This window comes from Antedon bifida, chromosome 3, assembly GCF_963402885.1.
Source record: "Antedon bifida chromosome 3, ecAntBifi1.1, whole genome shotgun sequence".
Taxonomy (NCBI): domain Eukaryota; kingdom Metazoa; phylum Echinodermata; class Crinoidea; order Comatulida; family Antedonidae; genus Antedon; species Antedon bifida.
Window position 1 is genome coordinate 31434697 of NC_136228.1, and position 22408 is coordinate 31457104.

Below are 22408 nucleotides of genomic sequence, written 5' to 3' on the forward strand. Positions count from 1 at the left end.
AATTAAATGTATACTCTGTACGGCCACCTGCAATATATTAAAGATATTGTCCCACTAAACAATTTTTGTTTAAATATTCTATTCTAATGTCACATAATAGAAAAAAATGTAATTTAACACAAAAAATATTTAAATTTTCTGTCAGACAATGGTTTTTTGTTAAAGGTAAACATTTCTTTTGACTTTTACGGAATTGAATAACTTAAAAATGCAAAATGGCCTATATTTTATTAATCTTCATTTTTCATGTTTTTGGGAGACAATTCATATTTAATATAGCCCTGGTAAAATATTATTAGAGTAATATTTGATATTAAAATTTGAACTTTGGAATGTAAAAAGTGTACTATTTTGACTATCACGGAATTTCTTTAGTATTGTCATGTCAGTTATTATTATACAAATGGGGAATCACAAACTCATGTATAACATTACCTGTATTGTTTCTGGTCAATAAAATAATCCAACGAAGGCCCCCATCACATTCCAATACCCATAGAGCTATGTAGCATTGTGGTAAATTCATGTAACAATTAGGTATCAGTGATGTAGCCACAAGAAATAAAGTGGTTCGGTTTTCGCAAAAAAAGGGAACAATCTCTCTCTCTTCATAAGCCACTCAAATACCTCTGTGAAAAAGTGGTCAGGTACTGGTGGCTACGGCCCTGCAATATACCAGCTACATTTATTGTCGATAGGATCGGAACAAAATTAAAGATTACATCTACTACAGAACTTCACTCATACATGTTGACGTCGGTATGAAAAATATAATTTATTGCTAAATACCGCAGAAAACTCTTTCCTGGAAACACAATTTAAATTTCGCTTCTCAATAATACTGTACATAAATCTACAATTGCAAAGTTTGTTATAAACACAAATTCGCTCACCGCATTCCATAAACGTTTTACTTAAATATACCCCTGGACATTATGTAAATAACTAAAATAATATTTTCTTATGTATGGCTATAACATGAACTTCAAATGTACCACTTATTGTAAATAATACAATAATAAATAAAAAAACTACTAAATAAATACAGCATTTATAAAGGAATGTAAATAAAGATTTTTAAAACAAATACACATTTGTGCAATAATAATTGTATAATATATCTAAGTAAATTAAATTTTAAAATATGGCATTGCGAACTATATTGTTAATATTATAAATAAATGTAAAAGTATTAAACAGTTTTACATGGTCCTCAACATGTCCTTAGTTTAGTATGTCATAAAACAATAACTAAATATATGCTTAGATTTAAGGCTCATCTTAGTTCCTTAGAACTCATGCAGGTTTGGTTTCTACTTGGATGCAACACAAGGACTCAAGTCTCTTGACCAATCATGATGCAACAGACTATCCAAGCTGTTGCTTGTGATTGGTCAACTCACTTCCATTGCGCCTACTGTACGTCGTCATGTTACGTATGACACTGAATGTTGTGGCTGAACCACAAAGTAGCCTTACTTGCATAGACTGTTAAAAGGCACAATAATTGATAACACTTTAGCAATAAAGAAAATATTTATCAAACAGTTTTTTATATACATCTTTTTACCTAAATTAATAAATAAAAAAAAAAGGTTTTTGTAATATATATGATAGTAACATGTCCATGTCTGGTCATCTATGTATATCTTTTTTTACATACACGGTATATATGATTTTTATACCAATATATACTATGTATCAGGCTAGTAATCAGCAGTGTTTTACCTCAAGTGATTGTGATACTGTATGATCACATTAAGTGCAATATATAAAAAGGTAGAAAAAATGCCCATATTTGGTTATCTCTTGATGTACAAATGAAAATGTTTGCATCAGTTATAATCTACAGTATATAGGCATACAGTTCCAAGGAAATCTAACAACAGGATGCTGAGCTCCAAAGATAAAAGGATTTATCTGTGGTGGCGACACGATCAGTTTCTCGCCCCTTAAAAGGCACCAGACGCTGCAGAGATTATGTACATAGTACAGTACTGTTGGTATTTGTTGCAGCCATACATAGGATCAAAGGACTGTTACAAGTTCCTATCTTGGCAATCTCAGTGTCCTGTTGTTAGATTGCCTTGGGTATTTACTACTGTATCTATATTGATAATTATGTTCTGTTCAAGTTTGAATACTAATCGTACACATTGGCTATATTATTCTAAACTTTGACAACTTTATGCCAGAAATTATAATAATCTATTAGTATTATCCTTTAGAAATATCATTTGTCTCATGAAAAATGTATTCATTACTGTATACAGTTGGTCCGTTTTGGTAATACTTGGTCATCACTGTGGTCCGTTTTTTCTATTCTTTTTACTTATACAATATTAAGGTGAAGTACTGTATGCGAAGTTTGTAGGTTGGCATATCTAGTTGTTAAAGTATGGTATTGTGAAGTAAGCTGCAAGGGTTATAACTTTTGTAGAAAGCTTGACGGGGCCCAGCCTTCTTCTCGGCCAATACGAACCAACCACCAGCCACTATCATGCTCTTCTAGCACCTCCACTTCTACACCTTCTTCAAAGCCTATCCCTTCTACATCCTCCTTCTCAAATTTGCTTACAGTTATATATGCGTTAGAGGCCGACGGTTTTTTCGTGAACACTTCTTTTACTTCTTCGTTTAATTCATCAGCGGAATCAAAGTTACTTTGTTTCACTGGTGATTTTCCTGTAGATTTCAACTTTGACCTAGCTTCTGCTAACTGGTTAGTTGTTTCGTTGACAGATGTACTCTTCCCGCCAAGTTGGACAGGCCTCACTGGAACTGTGGGTTTCACAGGTTTTGGTTGAATGACTTCTTTACTGTAAGGTTGAAATGCGTGTCCTCCCATTTTCGGTTTGTTTTCCGAGCTCACCGTGTTATTGTTAAGGAACGGCGAATCTCCAACGGTAGAAGTGTTTTTAGCAGGTCTCTTTTCGATAAAGTTAGCAGGAACCCATCCTTCCTCACCGTTGATTTTGACAAGCCACCAGCCAGTGGGTGATTTATCAACAATCTAAAAGAAAATATTTTGTTTAAAAATTAGTCATTTTTACAGAGGGAAGCCCAGATCAGTGATACCACTGATTTCCACTGGAGTATTCTCATCGCCAGAAGGGAAGCGTCGTGTGGGTCGACCCAAAACAACCTGGAGGGGCACAATGGAGAAGGAAAGAGATAGATTAGGCTGGAGATCATGGAATGAAGCTAGAGTTAAAGCTAGAAACAGAACTGACTGGAGAGAGCATCTTGTAGCCTTATGAGACACTTAGCCCGAAGATGATAGGTAAGCTAAGTATTGGTAAGTTCTTATCGTAACAATAACAAAGTTTTCCAAAGACCAACAAAGTTAAAGAACCCAAAAGCAATACATTATTCACAAAAAAATTTCCAATTTACTTGAATAATTAAATACTCATACAATGAAACATATTACCACTTTACCTTAGAATTTATTTTATACAACCAGGTTGATACAAAATATAAATAAATGCCATACATGAACAGTCTAATTCAAATAATAATAATGTATATGGCTTTGATAGAAACCACAAAACAACACACTACACATCCGGTACAAATATATGTACACAAAAAGATTAGCTAATTTAATTTTTGATACTTGAAATATTATTGTCTGGTTTTCCGGAGCAGACCACACAACCTTTGAGTTCCTTTTAAACAGGATATCAAGCCACAAATGTATTCTATTGAAAAGTCCGCAATTGAATATCCCAATGAACTTTAACCTACTCGTTTTGTGACACTAAACAACCATATCCTGTTAATTAATGTCAGTCAATGGAATAATTATAAATACTGTATAATTATTATAATAATAAAATCCTTGATTAAAGCGCCTAATGTTACGAAACTTCTAACGCTTTACATATTACCCAGTCATTTTTGGATCAAAAACGCGTATGCAAACGTACTCCCATAATGGTATGCAGATAGTAATCAGTGCAAAGTTGTGTCTTGACCTTACCAGGTACCCATTTGTACACCTGGGCGAGGAGAGGCAAACTTAAAGATGTATTGTCCCCAAAATCATGAAAAATAAAGATTTTTAAAATCGGACTTTGAATAGGCCATTTTGCAGTTTTAATGAAGTTGTTCACTTCCATAAGAAAAAAAACGGGGGAAAAAATTATTTCACCTATAAAAAGACAAAATAAACAGTTAATTTGACCATTTTTTGCTTTAAATTACATTTTTCTCGGGTAAATAAATTTTTTTCAGACCCAATTTTTTGTGAGAGTGACATTAAAATAACATATTCAACAAAAAAATTTAAAAAAATATTTTTTTAGGGGGACAATATATCTTTAAGTAAAGTGTCTTGCCTAAAGACACAAGCAATGAGATGAGCGTTGGATTCGAACCCATGACCTCCCAATAGTCCTAACATTTTATGTGTAGAGTGTGTATAAATCATATGAATTTAGAAGTTTCTAACTACTAATTTAATACGTACCTCAACATGTTGGCCTTTCTTGAAGCTGATGCCATCTCCTACATGATTGTCATAGTCTGCTATTGTGTAGTAGTCCATTGGAGAGCGACCTCCTTTTCTTATTGCACCAGATTTGCGGCCTTTAAGTGATCTCTTTAAAGTAATAAAGTTATATGACTAATAAGAAAGATTTCTTACTCACAGAATGTATACTAAATAATACTGTGGCAGAATACATACTTATATGTAGGACAGACAGTGATGTAGCCACAAGAAATAAAGTGGTTCAATTTTCGCAAGAAAAGAGAACAATCTCTGTTCAAGCCACTGGGTTGTCAAAGGCCTATGTGAATAATTGGTCAGGTTGTAACCTTACCAACCGTACTGGTGGCTATGGAACTGACAGATGAATACAGAGGTATGATGAATGTAAAGTTTTTGTTTGTGTTAAAAGCAAAGATGACATTGATGAAGAGGACAAATGATGTTGAGAATGAAAATGTATGACAATAGATAAATTTATTTTGATAATGAAGATAATGACAATGAAGAAGAATACAAAGACAGGAATAAGATGGTGATGACAATGATAATGGAATATGTACATTGAAAACTATAATACCTTAACAGTGGATCTTCTTGGTGGTGTTGGCTTATTCTTATTATCAAGTTGTACACCTGAAAGAATAAAAATGTTGAAATTAGCTTTGATACAAGGAGAGATGAGAAACCACCTTTGGTTGAAAGATTCTGGACATCAGCCTTTTGACAAATTCTCTTTCGCTTTTTCTAAAGCTCTGTCTACTCTATCAAACTTTATGCAACAAAAAATGTGATGTGCCCATATATGGACATGATAATGTTATTTCACTATCATATTTGGGAATTTCACTACCATATTTGGGCACTTCGCACTTTTTTGTCCAACTAGTTTGATAGGTTTCCAAAAATTGTCTTACCTAAACTATCTTCTAATTCATCTATTCTTAAACAATTTCTTATCGCGAAATTCTTTGTCTGAATCAACGAATGAGAAATCTTATCAACACTTTGTTGAATTTCATCAAGACGTCTACTTATCTCGTCTTCTCTGGCGGCAGATGCCTCTTTCACTATCTGATTTTGAACCAATACCGTAACTTCATCGGCAAGTTTTTCTAATAATTCAGTTTGTCCATCAAATACAAATCCAAACTTTGTTTTCAACACACTAGCAATCAAATTAGAATCAATGTTGATTAAGGAATCACTTCTGTTAGTCAGTTTGTTCTCGATACTTCTGTGATTGGTCAAGCTGTTTCTTCTATCATACTCCATCCTTTCCAATGCCGTCTCACTTCTATTAATGCTGGTAAACCTCTTATCAGCAGTGTTCTTTTGTTTAGAACATTCTTTGACCTCTGGATATTGTTTCCCTGGCATTTTGTAGGTGAATCGTCTTTATATACGTTCTTTTATTAGTGATCTTGAATATTTGCTGATGGAATAATACTAACTAACTAAATACTAAGTTGTACCTTTATGAAATGGTGAATCTGAGAAGGATTTGACCCAATATCCGTGTTTGTTATGAAATATAGGATGCTAAGTATTTCCTACTTCTAACAACTTGATGCAATCAAAGTACGGGACATTTTTAAGAGCCCTTAAGTAGGATTGTTTCTTAAATATTGACCTAAATCATAGTTTGTTGACATTACTAATTGATTATTAAAAAAAAACAAAAACATTTCTTCTAATTCAATAACATAAAAAATACTAAATTTGTTATTATATTAACTCCATGTATTAACCATCCTTCTATTATAGTTATCAAATGCTTTTTTTCTCAATTCAAAATGGAATAGTCCATAAATACAATAATTTAAGTATGATTCTAGAGTAAATTTAAACTTCAGGAGTAGAGCAATAAATAAATTTTATTTTTACCTCTGTTTGAATTCTTTAAAAGTAACACCAGTGACACTCGTGTAGCAGCAAAGATCACACAAAAATGAATATTTCTAATTAGTCTCTAAAACTTACATTTTAGAATTTCCTAATATGTTCCTGTTGAGTAACACTGGAGCCACGTAAATCAAATATGATTGGTCGACATGTCAGAACGTAATATAAACAGAATATTAGGCCAAGCATCAATCAATATAGTGTTTACAAAATACTGTATTGCTTGACTTTTTGGTGACTAAGTGGTTTTGCCCATTTTGGGTTTAAGGGATTGATTGTCATCGGAAATAAAACAGCTTTTGTTTATTGGGGAATGTTAATAACGACCTTTTGATTTGAAAAGAGATTACAGTAGGCTTATTGTTATGGAATTTATTGTTACTTATCCCAATTGAAATTGTAAAAATAAATTTCGGTTAAATAGCAATAAAGGTCAAGTTTTGCCATAGGGTTTAAGAGAAAGATTTAACGATAACATTTAAAATAAAATACTTCTACGAAAAACTAGTCTGTTACTGATTTTAGAACATCATGACAAGTCAAAACCTAAAATATGGTAAAAGTAAATCCTTATACTGTACTAATGTACTATTGATTTGTCGAAGGAAAATTGAGCACTACAAGTACTATAAATAAATGTATTATATATTGGCGGGCTTGCGCTGATAGGGTTAGATTCCAATGACACACCAACATCAGGGGTGGATCCAGCATTATAGATTAGGGGGACTAAATATTTAATAAATGATAAAAACGATTCGTCAGGTTGCAGAAAAATAAAAATAGTCATTATTTTATTTTAAAAAGTTAAATTTTAGGGGGAGGGGGGGGGGGCCTAAAGCCTGTTTAGCCCCCGCCTAAATCCGCGCCTAAACATGATGATACATTCTTTCTTATAACATTCTCAATGTACAATTATACAGCACACTAAATTACAATACAATTACATCATAGTAGGGAATAACATTTGACCAAATAACTCATTTATCATCATATCAATGTACTATTTTAACTACTAATAATTTGTATTATTTTGAAATATAATAGACTCAATTAAATTGTATGATTAATAAATAAGTAAGCGAAAAAATTACCATACTTCAAAACATGACTAACGCTTCAGATAAAACCTAGATTAAATACATTTGTTTACTCCAAATTAGTACTAAAGTTTTGTTTAGAGTATCTGTGTTTCTATTGGCCGATTCATATCAATAAAATAAATCATATCTTTTAACAAAGAGCATTGTAAATGACTTTTGATATGTAATAAATATTACTGACAGGCCAATAAATCATTCACACGTTGACTTCCTTAATAATGAAAGTACAACCAACAATTTTCAAAGAAATGGGAAAAATTTTCATAAACTGTCTGATATATAATTGAAGTTTATGATCATGGCAAAACAAAGATAACAATAGTTATACTAATTTCCCTAAAATCATTAATACATCATTGGAAATCCTATTCCAGAAAAAGATGTAATGATTTAAGTAATTCTAAACAATTACACAAAAAGCTTTGTTCATTGTAGTTTTTAAAATGCTATAAATGATTATTTGCTAAGAGTTTGTGACATAAATAAAACCCTTGGCAAAAAATGATACATAATATTCCACAAAGACGTTTTTTATAGCTTTTCAAATTCAAATTCAAATAATTGCTGATTGTTGTGTACTTTTCAACAGTTTGCTTTTACAAGATTTTATATCCTTTAGGCAAGATACTTTATTCTTCAGATGGTATGTAAAGCTGTTGGGCCTATCTACTTACTGTACAATGAACCATGCACTTGCCACTATAAACTATACAAAAAGCTTATGTGCTGCAAGTTTAATACCATATATCTTCTGGTATAATCCCACTCCCCCAAGAACACGAAATGGGGCCAACTTTGGGGGATGCCACTATACCCGGGAAAACCCTGGTTCAGGAAAAAAAATGATTGGTAAGCATTTCTTCAAAACTAATCTGAACTGGATAGCGACAGGCCTACATCAAGACCAAAAATCAATACTGGGACTATACTCGGGGATATGCCTGTTTGTGAAATCAGAGATAAAGTAGGGGTGGGATTATACCTGAGGATATACGGTATATATATCAAACATAGTTTCGTTGATGTTAAAACATTGAATATTCTGTACACATTAAAATAAAAAATAGACGTTGCACTGTGGTGCCAGCTTCTGAATGAGGGCCGTAAATAAAACAAAAATTACAAGAATTCAACTCACCACCAGAACTTTGTGGTCCCTTCACAAACAGATGCTGAGCTTGTGTTTCAGATGTACTGATTTTGCCAATATCCATGATAGAACCAATAAGTTGTGTAGCTGACGATGGCTTCACAGCACTGCGGTCTGGCCCTTTGTAGGCCTGTAGGTAAGCTGCCGGTACCCAACCTTGTTCATTCAGATACCTACAAAACAGAGTACATCATCATGTCCATATATGGGCACATCACATTTTGTTGTCACATAAAGTTTGATACTGTAGACAAAGCTTAAGGGACTTACTTGACGAGCCACCAGCCATCCAAACTCTTCTTGGCGACTTCAACGACAGCTCCAATGTCAAAGCTTAGTTCATCTTCTTGTTGGGCTTCATAAGCACAGTTGCTGATGTACTTCTCACCTACAAAGAAAACAAACTGGGTAAAAGACTAGCTTGCCAGACCAATAATAGTTCAGTCAAAAATCACCCTCACCATGACATAAGCTCATACATTAATGAAACGGGAAACTTACACAGAATATATTGTAAAGATCATTTCGTATAGTAATTTCAGTCACGATTCACAGTACTCGGGGTAACTTTTTACGACATGAGGTAAAAAATTGCATATGAAGTCTAATTTTCTTTTTAAATGATATTTACAATATATTCTGTGTAAGTTTTTAATGTACAAGTAGATAGAAAACATAAACAAAGATGCATTAACAATTTTTACTATTTGCAAAGAGGAAAATAATCAGCAATTATTTTATGCTTATACTGCATGGTTTTAAAAAAAAGCCGATTTCAATACTGGAAAAAATAAAAAATAAAGCTAACTTTTTTTCAAAATCTTATTACAATCAGTGGTGGTTCCAGGATTTTGAAATAGGTGGTGGGGGGGGGTTGTCCTATCATTTGCTTTACATTACAATTTGCGAAATTTGGAGGGAGTGGGGAAATTGATAATAAAGTGAATGTGCACAATATGTGTAATAATTTTCATGAAGTGCATGTGAAGGTATAACAACTTATTGACTAAATAAATGTAAGGTATAACATGTGCCTTGCAGTTTAATTGTGTTGAATTGCACAAAAGTGTGGAAGACGCCTACTACTCTCATCTTCCAATCAAAGTTGTTTATCATTTGTTCCACATCGACAGGGACCCAGATGAACTGATACACCAAGGTAAACTACTACTCTTCCGAAAGAGTGCCTTATCTGAGAAGACTTGTTTTACCGCCAGAACTATGGCCACGAACCTTGAACCTGTGCCGATTTTATGGCTGTAGTTTGCGGAGCCCCTGCCTTACTGCTTGCCCTACTGATCCGACATTAAATTTTATTTTATTGATAATATTACTGTATCTATATAATTTAAATTTTTTCAAGGAAAGAGAGAAATTGCTGAAACAAATAATATTAATGTGTAAACATGTCATTTTTAACACATAATTATTATTAATTTCTTCATACAGTTTTAAATCTTCTTCACGATTGCCGTTTTGGTGAAGTAGTGTTATTCAAATTGCAAGGTGGATGGTGAGGACCCAGTGTGCAACCAATTTGACCATCGTTCTTACCTCGATCAGAGAGACTCATTTTACGAATTAGATCTAAAATTATAGTGAAATTCACAAACAAAAAACATTTAAATATTGATGCTGTTTTTATTCATGTTACTCCAAGGAGCTTTTTTAAACCTATAAATTTATATAAACTTCCCAAACGCCTTAAATCTATATTATTATATTATGGGTACAGAGTCTGTTCATGTATGAAAAAACATCATCTGTTCGACACGAAGGTAAAAGGGATCGTTTAATAGCGGAAACCTAATCCTACATCAGGATTTAGTTTGTCACAAATACCAATTAAATCATTGGACATTGTTATGATTTAAAGAAAAACAAATCATAATAAGCTCCATTTTTAAATGGCCCTCGAATGTAATGTTGTTTGATTTATAAATCGCTTATACAATCAAAAGATTGTCCGAAAGCGCTGAGAGAAAAAACAGAAAGAAATTACAAAGAAAAAAGATGGGAAACTTTTTCATCATCTATTTCAACTATTACAAACTCTTTAATACAATCATTTCATTAGTCTTCTAAATTTGTTAAAACAATGATAAAAAAAAAATTGAAATAGCTTACAATTTCCAATAATCAAATCTTCTTCATCTTTGCCATCATCTCTCTGCATAAAAGTACCAGGAGCCCAGCCCTGTGCATCATGTACTGATATGAACCACCAGCCTAGAAAAGAAATACATTGATAACACTAAATTAGAAAGAAGGCTGAAACAGCGATATTAGACATAATTGTTCGAAATTAGTGATGGTATAAAAGTGTAAATGGACTCCAAATGGCTCATTCCTCTATTTTAAAAAAAATATTTCATTCACATCCAACAGCTGGAACAAACTCTCCAATTACAGGATGGATAAACTATTTTATAATTTATCGTGAGATATTTATTTGAGAATTAGTAGCGAGTGGAGTTGAAAGAGTTGTGAGTTCCAACCATGGCACTAGGTCATGATTGAACCCTGGACCTTGGGATTGGAAGGCAATCATGTTAATCACCAAGCTACAGCTCCATTGTAGCTTTAAATATAAGACTTTCTACCCTTATAATAATAATAGTAGTAATATTACAGTATATGACCGAATACAATCCAATGTTTGAATATAATCCCAAACTTAGGCTTAATTCGAAACAGAAAGATAATGTTGTTAGTGTAATCCACCTAACTTTTCTATCCAGGCTGCTAGAGACTACCTTAAGCTCTGTCTACACTATGAAACTAGTTTGACAAAAAATGTGTGATGTGCCCAAATATTAATAATGATATGAGCACATCACATTTTTTTGTCACATAAAGTTTGATAGTGTAGACAGAGCTTTAGGTCAAATGTAGTAATAAATTTGAAGTACATTGAAATGCTTTAATATATTCATACCATTATCTCCTTTCTCCAGGACTTCTACTTGCTCTCCTTCCTTCAAACTGACCTCGTTCTTTGCTCCTTTTTTGTAGTCTGCAAGGACAATGTAGGTCTCAGACTGAATGGGACCAGTAATTTCTTCAATATCTGAAAAAAACAGAAGGAAAGCATGAGATGCCAATTACATCTATTACTTTTGTAAAGCCTGGTTTCCATAAAATCGCTACAGCGTTTCCATTAAAATCGCTACATGCGCAGATATCGCCGACGTCATCGGGAAGGCTCCCCGATTCATCGCAGTCAAATCGGCAAAGTTCAACCATGTTCAACTTTGCCGATTTTGTCGTCGATGAATTGTATACGCGTACCAAAGAATATTTAGCACTCGCGTACTAGATCCCCGATAAATTCTAGCGTTTCCATAGAATCGCTACGCTCTATCGTGTAGCGATTTTATGGAAACCAGTAGTATCAAAACATGTAACTGAAATATATAATATACATACAATGAATACACAACTATAGATGCAGAAAATGCAGAATGTGAATAATGTATCTTAAAAACACCAAATCATGCGTTCTAAAAAAAAATCCTGCTTGCATTTCATGCTTTTTTAATTGGGGTTTAAGCAAGATTTGTAGGTAACCTGCTAATTTTATGCAAAATGATTCATGCAGATATAGTTTAGCTAACTTTTGTTCCACTTAGGTCCCATTTACACTAGAATGATAACGATCGACGATACATAGATAAACACACATTTTTCATACATAAAACAAAAGAAATCTAAAAATGTTTATCGTAGAACTATCGGATAACCATCTATGCTTCCTTTTATGAAAATAATATTTTCCCACGTCCAATCAAATGACGTCATGATTAGTAAAAGCAATAGTATCGTGACAATACAACGATTTTATTGTTTTTATTGATCATGACGTCATTTACTTGTATTTAAAAAAATATTCACAAAATATGTAAACATAACTCAATGCAAATGAACACACAAATAAAGTACATAAAGAATTATAGGGCAAAACATCTAATCACGAATTTATATTTACATAACTATAAATAGTAACAAAATTATGATAAAACTAATAATTGTGCATATCAAATAAGTGGTTTTATAAAAAAATATGGGTGATAACATAAAAATGATGTGTAATAAATCGAGCTATTTTAAAAATTAAATTAAAAGAATTTTTAAAATGGTCTTATGATGAATATTAACATAATATGTAGTGAGCCCTCTATATTAATTATACTAAACTTTTTAATTCATGAAATTAAATGGGGAGAGAAGTAAATACCAAGTCTTGGTGTGTGTCATATATTAAATAATTTAATATCCCCATTTATTGTATTGTTCATGCGTTGGTGACATTTTTTCAGGGTTGCAATGTGAGTTAGGGACAAGGAAGCAAATGGCTAGGAAGCAAGGGACCAATGTGAATTTTAAGACAGGAAAATTTATGCAGTTAGTGATAATGATGAATACTTACACGTCCGACCTAAGATAAGTTGCAAAAAAAAACATTAAGAATTATATTAGATAAACTATAAAAGAAATACTACTTAATAATGGAAGTTAAAAAATACTACAATTAAATATTTTTATTATGAAAATAACTGTGTATTTGTAGGCTTTTATTACCTGGAATACGAAGAATAAACCTATTGTTATGTTTAAAATAAAGATGACAATAATAAGTAAAACAGGCCAGTGTTAATAATCTACTAACATTAAGTGTGGGCAGAGCTAAAATATGCTCTCTCTGAGCAGTGTCTTGTTAAATAATATAATTACTATATTTTTATATGTGTATGTTATAAGTAATAGTAGATACAAAATCAGTGTTTAAAATTGAATTTTATATTATTTTTCTTACCACTTTTGTCTCCTGAACCCGACCTGAAATAGAAGAAAAAAATATTACAAATTTAATATTAATAGAACGATTCTTAATATCTTAAACTAATTTGATAAGTGAATAATAGAAATAATACTGTAAGTTATAAAGCAGACTGTAATTTTGTGTACTCATGTGATTGGTCAGATGTTTGCTCTACTCTACTTGTAATTGTACTTTATACTAAGTACATATGAGATTACTTGTGAAAATATTCTTGGGTGTGGACTTCCACTGTCTTCACGTTTATACCTCTAGACCATCGAGATTGTGCTCATGGCTAGGTTTAGTAGATTTGAGCCTAAGGAAGCAGAGGGTACTCCAGGATGATAACGGATTAACTACTTCGGAGTAGCTTTGCGTCAGGGATCAAAGGTGACGCAAAGCTACTTCAAAGTAGTTATTCAATTATTATACGATTGTTGTTTTGGTTTACAATATAGGTAATAGATTATAACACGTACTCTTTTTCTTTGGGTGGATTGATATCCTCCAGTGTGGGTGTAAAAAACTCAATTACTTCCTTACTCTCTGATATCTTGGTTGGCAGTCTTACAAGGTTCTAAAGAGAATTGAGAAAAAATACCTTTGTCATGATTACATCAATGTTACTTCCTTTACAATTAATATCATTAATAATGCTTTCATTATTATGTTATATAAATCTAGAATATCGGTCATCAATATTCAAAATTTTAATGAAATCTCAACATTCAGTCCTATCTCACTTTACAGTTTCAAACCAGAGCACACATGAAGCATTGGTGCCGTGTTTAGGCCAATTTACAAAGACGAGCAGAACGGTAATAAAAATATAGAATCTATGTTATTCCTTATGACCATTTACACACAACACGGAGAGGATGGGCAGTTTCAGCTCAGGATAGATACAGATTCTACGTGGAAAAAGCTACGCGGTTTTCCGCTTACCGTTACACTTGTCTGTGTAAATTGACCTTTAGGATGGAAGAGGTCACATCACATCTAGGCATTGGTACCAGGTTAGGATAGGAGAGGTTACATAACATCTAGGCATTGGTACCAGGTTAGGATAAGAGAGGTTACATCACATCTAGGCATTGGTACCAGGTTAGGATAGGAGAGGTTACATAACATCTAGGCATTGGTACCAGGTTAGGATAAGAGAGGTTACATCACATCTAGGCATTGGTACCAGGTTAGGTTAGGATAGGAGAGGTTACATAACATCTAGGCATTGGTACCAGGTTAGGATAAGAGAGGTTACATCACATCTAGGCATTGGTACCAGGATAGGATAGGAGAGGTTACATCTAGACATTGGAGTGACGAATACGGCAACAAAGAGGAAGGCCATGGATTAATTTCACAAAACTGTTCATCAATTTAAAAATAAATACAACTTACCGAGCAATAGTCATTTAATGGTTTTTGTCTTTTGGCTGCAACATCTCGAGTTTGACTTCTTCCTAATAACTTTTTTCCTGTAAAATGATCACAAATTTAAGATAAGATTTTTTTTTTTTATCTCTTATATAGATTTTATTTATTCCATTTTGAAGACTTATCGGTAGTACTCAAGGGACATTGAATGTGTTTTTAATTTAAGCTAATTTCTTTTTGCAATTGTATTTCGTCGATTCTCACACTTCTAAACAAAGCATTGGTACAAATTTGCATCTGGATGTATTCAAGACATTTATTACTGTACTTCCTTTTCACTTTTTGGGGACATTCCCGTCGCTTCCACATGTCAATAACTAAATTACCTTATACCTGGAAATATTTAGATCAAACAACTTTCTTTTCTCTCTGGTTACAAGCTTTCCCATAGACAGCGACAATTTAAAAAGGGTGTAAAATGTTACCTAATTTTTTTGGTTAAAATTTTGCTGATTAACAGGTCTGTTCCGGTAGCCATAAATGTTTTTATTGATGATAAAATCTCTTGCTACTGTTTTGTTTCTTAATATATTAGTTGTTCTTGAAACTGGGCAACTACAGTATACCTTCAATATTTTATTTATTTATTTATTTTATTTTATTCTGGTGGCCATGACTTAAAGTTTGTCTCCCAAACTTATTTTGGCCTCCTTCTGCACACTTATTTTTCACTAGTGTAACTTTGTTTTTTTGTTATGTTATGTGTGTATGCAGAGAAACAAAACCAAACAACAAAAATAGAATTTATACAATATGAGCTTTGTTGTACAATAAGCAATTAAACTATAAATTTACATACAATATACCTATTTAGTCATACAGCATTTCCTATTAATAACAAGGTTATTACTTGGATTGTAAACCACAATTAAAGATTACTAACGGTTGGTAATGAACTTGACATCTTAGGTAGAAGCCTATCAAATCATTTATGAATGATGTATGACAAGTTTTAGGGGTAGCTGGCTCAGTAATGCACTTTGTTGTACAGTATTCAATTTATTACAATTTATTTCTATTAATGGTGCATAGAAAAAACAACATTATTATTATTACTATTATTATTACGCTGGTCGAATATATAAACAATACAAAACAAATTCATCATTCATACTAAACATTAGTTAGTGGCGGTAATTATCGCTGTTGGTTTCGATTGAAAAAAATAAAATAAACATATATTTCATTTGTAAGAGTGTATATGGTACTTTTAGAATTCTGTCTTGAATTAAAGAATGAAGTGACAAATAATACAGTAGAGTACCGTAGTACAATATTAAATAATTTGTCCTATTTGAAATATTGTCATATATTTATTTAATAATGTATTCTACTGTATGGCAAATTCAGGCAACAGAATTGTAAAACTTTGTCTACACTACAAACTAGTTTGACAAAAAAGTGTGATGTGCCCAAATATGGTAGTCATATGACATCATCGTGTCCATATACACATCACAATTTTTTTTCACATAAAGTTTGATAGTGTAGACAAGGCTTTAGACTCATTATACGCAACCATGCATGTATTCTTCATTATACAGGAAATGGAATGAGCTATTGTACTCATTTTTTATATTTTGTATGCGTTTGTTTTTATGTACTATGGTCTGTTTAAGTCTGAAATAAAAGTTAGTACAATACAATATTGTATATTGTAATATACGGTTACTGAAATATTAGTCAAGCCTTCCCACAAAGATCATAAATGTAGTTGTTTTTTTGTGGTTTTGATATCTCGTCAACAGAAAACATGCACATTTAAATGATTTCTACATTTTAAAGGCTTGATTGTTAAAAAATTCATTGTTAAATATATCCGCATTATTATCAGTCACAAACAGAATCAAAATATTCCCTAAAAACCCCCACAAAATTTGTAATAAACAAATTATTATTATACATCATGACATCACTTCCATCAGGCAAAATACAGTACTTTAATTTTACAATAATCATTTTATGCAGGGGCATATATCAAATGTGTAATGTACTGTAATGTAATACAGGGGAGGATTCAAGAAGGCCCCTCCTCCTAAATTCCGGAAATTGTAATGCAAAAGATAAGGACATCACATGGTCTAAATAAATTACTGAATGCCTTAAGCTATGTCTACACTATCAAACTTTATGTGACAAAAAAATGTGTGATATGCCCAAATATGGTAGTGATATGCTTAAATATGGTAGTGATATGCCATCATCGTGTCCATATATGGCAACATCACATGTTTCTGTCACATAAAGTTTGATAGTGTAGACAGAGTTTTACTCACCAGGAATGAACGGAATACTCCTTTGTTGTGGGTTTTTGGATCCAGCTTCTTCAGGATATTTCATTAAAAGTTTTACCTAGAAATAAAAATAGAACCATGATGTATGTCTATGTGGTTAAGCATGACAAAATGCAACCATTGCATTACTACTAAAACTGACTGCACAAAATATAAATAGACAGCGGTATGTCTATGTGGTTAAGCATGAACAAAATTAACACATATTAAAACTGAACGGTGCAAAATATAAACCTTAAAATATACATATTTTTTTAAAAAATCTAAATTACCTGGAAATCAAAGAAAGCACTGTAGCGCCGGTAGATGACATTAACAGAGCCATCTGACCAAGTCACATGGATAACATAAACCTGAAAGAAAAGAAAAATATCTTTCTTATATAGCCATTTTAAATGCACAAACCCTGGTCATTTTAGATTAAACATGAAAACATATTTCCATAATGCAGCAAGTTATCAGCGAAAAGTTGTGTCTTGACCTTACCAGGTACCCATTTGTACACCTGGGTGGAGAGAGGCAAACGTAAGTGTCTTGCCTAAAGATACAAGCAATGCGACAAGCCTTGGATTCAAACTCACATTCGGAAGTTCAATGTCCAACACACGCAGTTTGACCAAAGATAATGCTTAATAACAATATACTGTATTCTAACCATAAATAATCATATAAAAAGTTAACCTTTGACAATATGTATGTGCAGGGAAACTTTTATTTAAAAAAATATTTCCTATATAGGTTTCAACCATGTCTTGTATAGTGTACCTCAACCATAATCTAATCTAGGTCACACTGTGGAAAGGTTGTATAATAGTCATATTATTGTTAAACGATGACTATTTTATAAAAAAAATGTTACCATTTTTATTTAATTTGTACACACAGTATAGGCTTATAAGAAAATGGCAATAAACATATTTTTATATCGACAACATTTCTATGTTTGTGCTACCAACAAATCGTTCAATGAAAATTTTTAACATTAACCGAAATGATGACGGTAGTCAGTCAAATAATTGTTATTTTGTGTTGCAGATATTTTCCCTATTATTTATAAGAACACTATCAGTTACCAGTCATGTTTCTGATGTTAAGAAAAGTGGAGTAAATTATTCTCACGGTTATTAATCAGATATTCATTCGCAGCACAAACAGGTCCATAGACAGATGAAGTCATGCATTCTACAGTTTCATTTTAACTAACTGTATAGTAACAGATTTCCGTATTTAATGCAATTGTGTTAACCTTTAAGTAGCTCATAGTATTTTGAGATTTATTTGAAGTGGGATATTGATTATGAAGCTGACGGTGATACAGAAGATTATTAAAAATAACGATTGATTTGATGTGAATCAAGTTTATGGTAATATTGTATGCAAATTAGCAGGTGGGCAAGTCAATTAATGTTAAATTGCCATATATTAAATTGATTCAAGGTATTATTATTATTTTTTTTATTTGAATGTATTATGGTTGCAGGCATTGTACTTTAGCTTGTAAGTTACCAATTCATTGAATGGAATATACAACATATTTTTCATGGGTATTGTGTTGGTGTTATTAAGCATTAGGGTGAAAAACCATCAAAATATTTGTCAATATCCTGGATTTCTTAAGCCCTGTCTACACTATCAAACTAGTTTGACAAAAAAGTGTGATGTGCTCAAATATAGTAGTGATATGCTTAAATATGGTAGTGATATGACATCATCATGTCCATGGGCACATTACCTTTTTTTGTCACAGTTTGATAGTGTAGACAGAGCTTTAACCTTCCATAACTTATTATGTGGGCAGGCGTCAATTATTCCAGGGAAAACTATTATTAATTTAGTATTGCATTAAAGATCTCTTAATCTCTCTATCAAATAATAAGCATGGATTTAAAAACCCACTAGATTTGTCAACAATCACTGTCAAGGTAAGGCCAATACTACTGCACGTTAGATAAACATCTCTGTAATTCAATTGTGATAATTGAAATAAAATTTCAAAGAGTAAAAAAAATCATGGCAATAAAACATATTCAGTGGACTGGTTCCAATCAATGACTCATTTAAGTAAAACCTCATCTTTGGAGACTCCTATTCAGTGGACACTCTTAAACGAACATGGGGAAATAATACATTATAACCCTACAGTAATTTGGGAGACCACTATTAAGGAGAAACTTTCGTGTGAAACAAACATGAGAAATGACATGGTTTACCAACACCTAAAGCCCTGTGTACACTATCAAACTTTATGTGACAAAAAAATGTGATGTGCCATATATGGACATGATGATGTCATATCACTACCATATTTGAGCATATCACTACCATATTTGGGCATATCACACATTTTTTTGTCAAACTAGTTTGATAGTGTAGACAGAACTTTAGGGGACTTCCTATTGAAAGAAAACCTTGTTGGGTCCCAAAAGTGTCCTTTTAATATAGAGGTTCCACTATACTTTGAAACATGTTATAATTTTATCTGATTGTCACAACAAATGTTGTTACAGTGGTGTATATAAATAAACAATGCTATGTCAAAAAAAGTTTATACAAATCGGAACTTTTTATATACAGTAACTAATTAATCAACCGTTTCAAAGTTAAACCTCTATGGAATGTTATTATATAATGGAGGTGGGAGTATTGTATTCACTATATTTTATTAACTTGTATCCTGTACTATAAATAGCCAAACCTTGGGAAATGGTTGGAATTTTAACAAATATATATTACTTAGCGGTTTTGGTACAACCCTATTCAGTGAACATCCCTATTCAGTGGACATCCCTATTCAGTGGACATCCCTATTCAGGGGACATTTTTGTTTATATGTTTTACCACTAATGGACAACCCCTACTAAGCCTCACATTATAAGGTACACATCTATATGGACATTTGGGTTCTAAAATTCTAATATTGTTTCTTGGATATGTGCGCTTAATAAATCTTATTTATTATTACTATTATTATTTGATGGTTGGAAAGATGAGAATATAATAACTCAATTTATAAAAATCCTGACTACATCAAATGTCTTCTGGATAAACAAGATGGCTACCATGACTACAGTAAAATATTTCTCTTTATTGAGGTAATATGTGGTGCCAACGGTTCCTAATAAAGAAACATAGTATATGCAATGACAACCACTTTTTTGACAAAAGAATATTGTATTACATACTTCAGATTTGAATTATGTTATTATATTCAGCAGATTTAACTGAAAGGTTCAAAAGTTTAGCGTGGGTCACATACAGTATCACAAATCTCAAATGCAACATAAATACCTAAGCTGCTTCCTGAAGAAAACTATACGATACAACAATACCAGACAAAACACCTAAACACATTAATATTAGTTGTTGTAATTGTTGTTTCAGATTGGCCTCCAAAATCACAAATTGTTATTGTTCTTAAAATACACACGTAGTGTTTACGTGGAACTAACTGCGCGTTTCTCTGCACCCACCACCTTAGCTTCTATGACTGTTCTCAAAATACTTTAAAATACTCACATAATGTTTGCGTGGAACTGCGCGTTTCTCAGCACCCACCACCTTAGCTTCTATGACTGTTCTTCGTGGCATGCTTCGTCGTCTGTTTTCAGTGCTTTTCTGCTGATTGTTATTCAAAGTCTATGTTAAAAAAACAAAATTATGTTAATTGCGTGTTAATAACAGTTCATACACTCTACAAACAATGATTCCTTAGCTTTTATGGCTAGAATGAGTTTCCATAATGAAAAAATATTTTAAACACGGTAGGCTACTCACCATTTTATAACAGGTCAATAGGAAAAATTATATGAAATTATATTTGAATTGTACCTTTATATACACAATAATCCATGACACATGTTTTTTGTTGTATACATATTGCACAGTAAACTTTTGTTATTAATATGTTCCCTATAATTTCCTGTAGTGACTTGCATGGAGTTTCCTGAATCTTTTTCTTGTTTCCTTATTAATGGGATTAGAATACGTATTATTTTGAAAAGCCTATACATAAACAATTAAAAGTAAATTCAACCCTTTGACAATTGGAGAGCTAATATTAATGCATGAATTCATATGCATTGTATGTATTTTTAGCATCACTACAGGATCACAAGCTAAATCCATATATTCTTGTAGTTGGAAAAAGAATAATCTGAGACTTATATAGTTTTATAATCAAAGTACTGCAATGATGAGTGCTACAGTATAAGAACTGTGATATGAGGAGATGGGGAAAGTGACGTTTAAGCGTGTGAACTAAAGTGTTCAAACGATACCATGTTTGAATATTTACGGCTTGTTGGACTTTCCCATTGCTTCATTGATGAAAGACTTGTCTTAGATCAGCGTACAACATTATAAATGTTTTGCACAAACTTAAAAAAATTGCTGGGAATTAATATGACTTGCATGGTCACTCACCATCATCTACGCGCATCAGAGAATGTTATTTTTATTTGGTTAAAAAGCTCTAGAGAGATTGACCTGCGAAAGTACAGTAGTGTCAGAATTCTCAGTATTAGTGTTAGCCTACTTGATTATCTGTTGGTTCCTAGGCCAGTGTGAGCTAGTGTCAAGTGGTACTAAGTTCAACGATTTCCTCCTATGCCAACCTGTCAGAATACTCTCTTACCTGTACTAAACCAGGCCTACCGCACTTAAGCACAGGTCCACTTACTTAACCTACCAAATTGCCGGTAAACACACATATTTTAGCGCCTAGTCATTAATATATGTATTAATTATAAATAAAACATCTTACGTGCAAACATTTAATGACGCCAGTCTTCTTTATAATATATTAAACAAAATATTTAGTTGGAAATATGAGGTTCGATTGTACGATTAGAAGTTGGTGACTCAACTTCAAATGGTAGAGCGCCCTCTATAGACTTACAAAGTTTTTTAAAGAGACGGATTCACGGTTGGCACAGCGCATCAACAAAGCCATAAAACGAAAGTTTAAAAAGTCAAATATTATGACTTTGTTTCATTTTGCATGACTAGATCTAAATAGGCAAAGTATCCTAGATTCAATATTTTGATAAGAAATAGTTTGCAATAGATTATCGGATATCTCCCGCACCTGGACCATTCGTATACAATTAGGACCTCTAATTCTTCTGAAATTAAACATAACTTTGCAAATTAAACAATCAAGTATCCTATTATTGATGGACACATGCATAGATCAAAGTTACA

At 32.4% G+C, this 22408-nt stretch overlaps 1 protein-coding gene across 2 annotated transcripts; it reads right to left on the reverse strand.

Moving 5' to 3' along the window:
- Positions 1-756: 756 nt before the first annotated feature.
- LOC144837498 (SH3 and PX domain-containing protein 2B-like) lies at positions 757-22065 on the reverse strand. Of its 2 annotated transcripts, none has more exons than XM_078692644.1 (14): positions 21969-22065; positions 20723-20842; positions 17479-17559; positions 17189-17264; positions 14877-14953; positions 13955-14052; positions 13470-13492; positions 11592-11723; positions 10781-10882; positions 8924-9041; positions 8642-8826; positions 5076-5131; positions 4475-4606; positions 757-3013 (listed from the first exon to the last, which is right to left on the reverse strand). In XM_078692644.1, exons 2-14 carry the CDS (start codon positions 20792-20794, stop codon positions 2426-2428), a joined length of 1740 nt encoding a protein of 579 aa, XP_078548770.1. In that variant the 5' UTR covers positions 20795-20842; positions 21969-22065; the 3' UTR covers positions 757-2425. The 2 variants fall into 2 exon arrangements, with proteins under 2 accessions (XP_078548770.1, XP_078548769.1); XM_078692643.1 differs by lacking the exon at positions 21969-22065 and adding an exon at positions 20981-20990.
- Between the last annotated feature and the right edge of the window lie 343 nt (positions 22066-22408).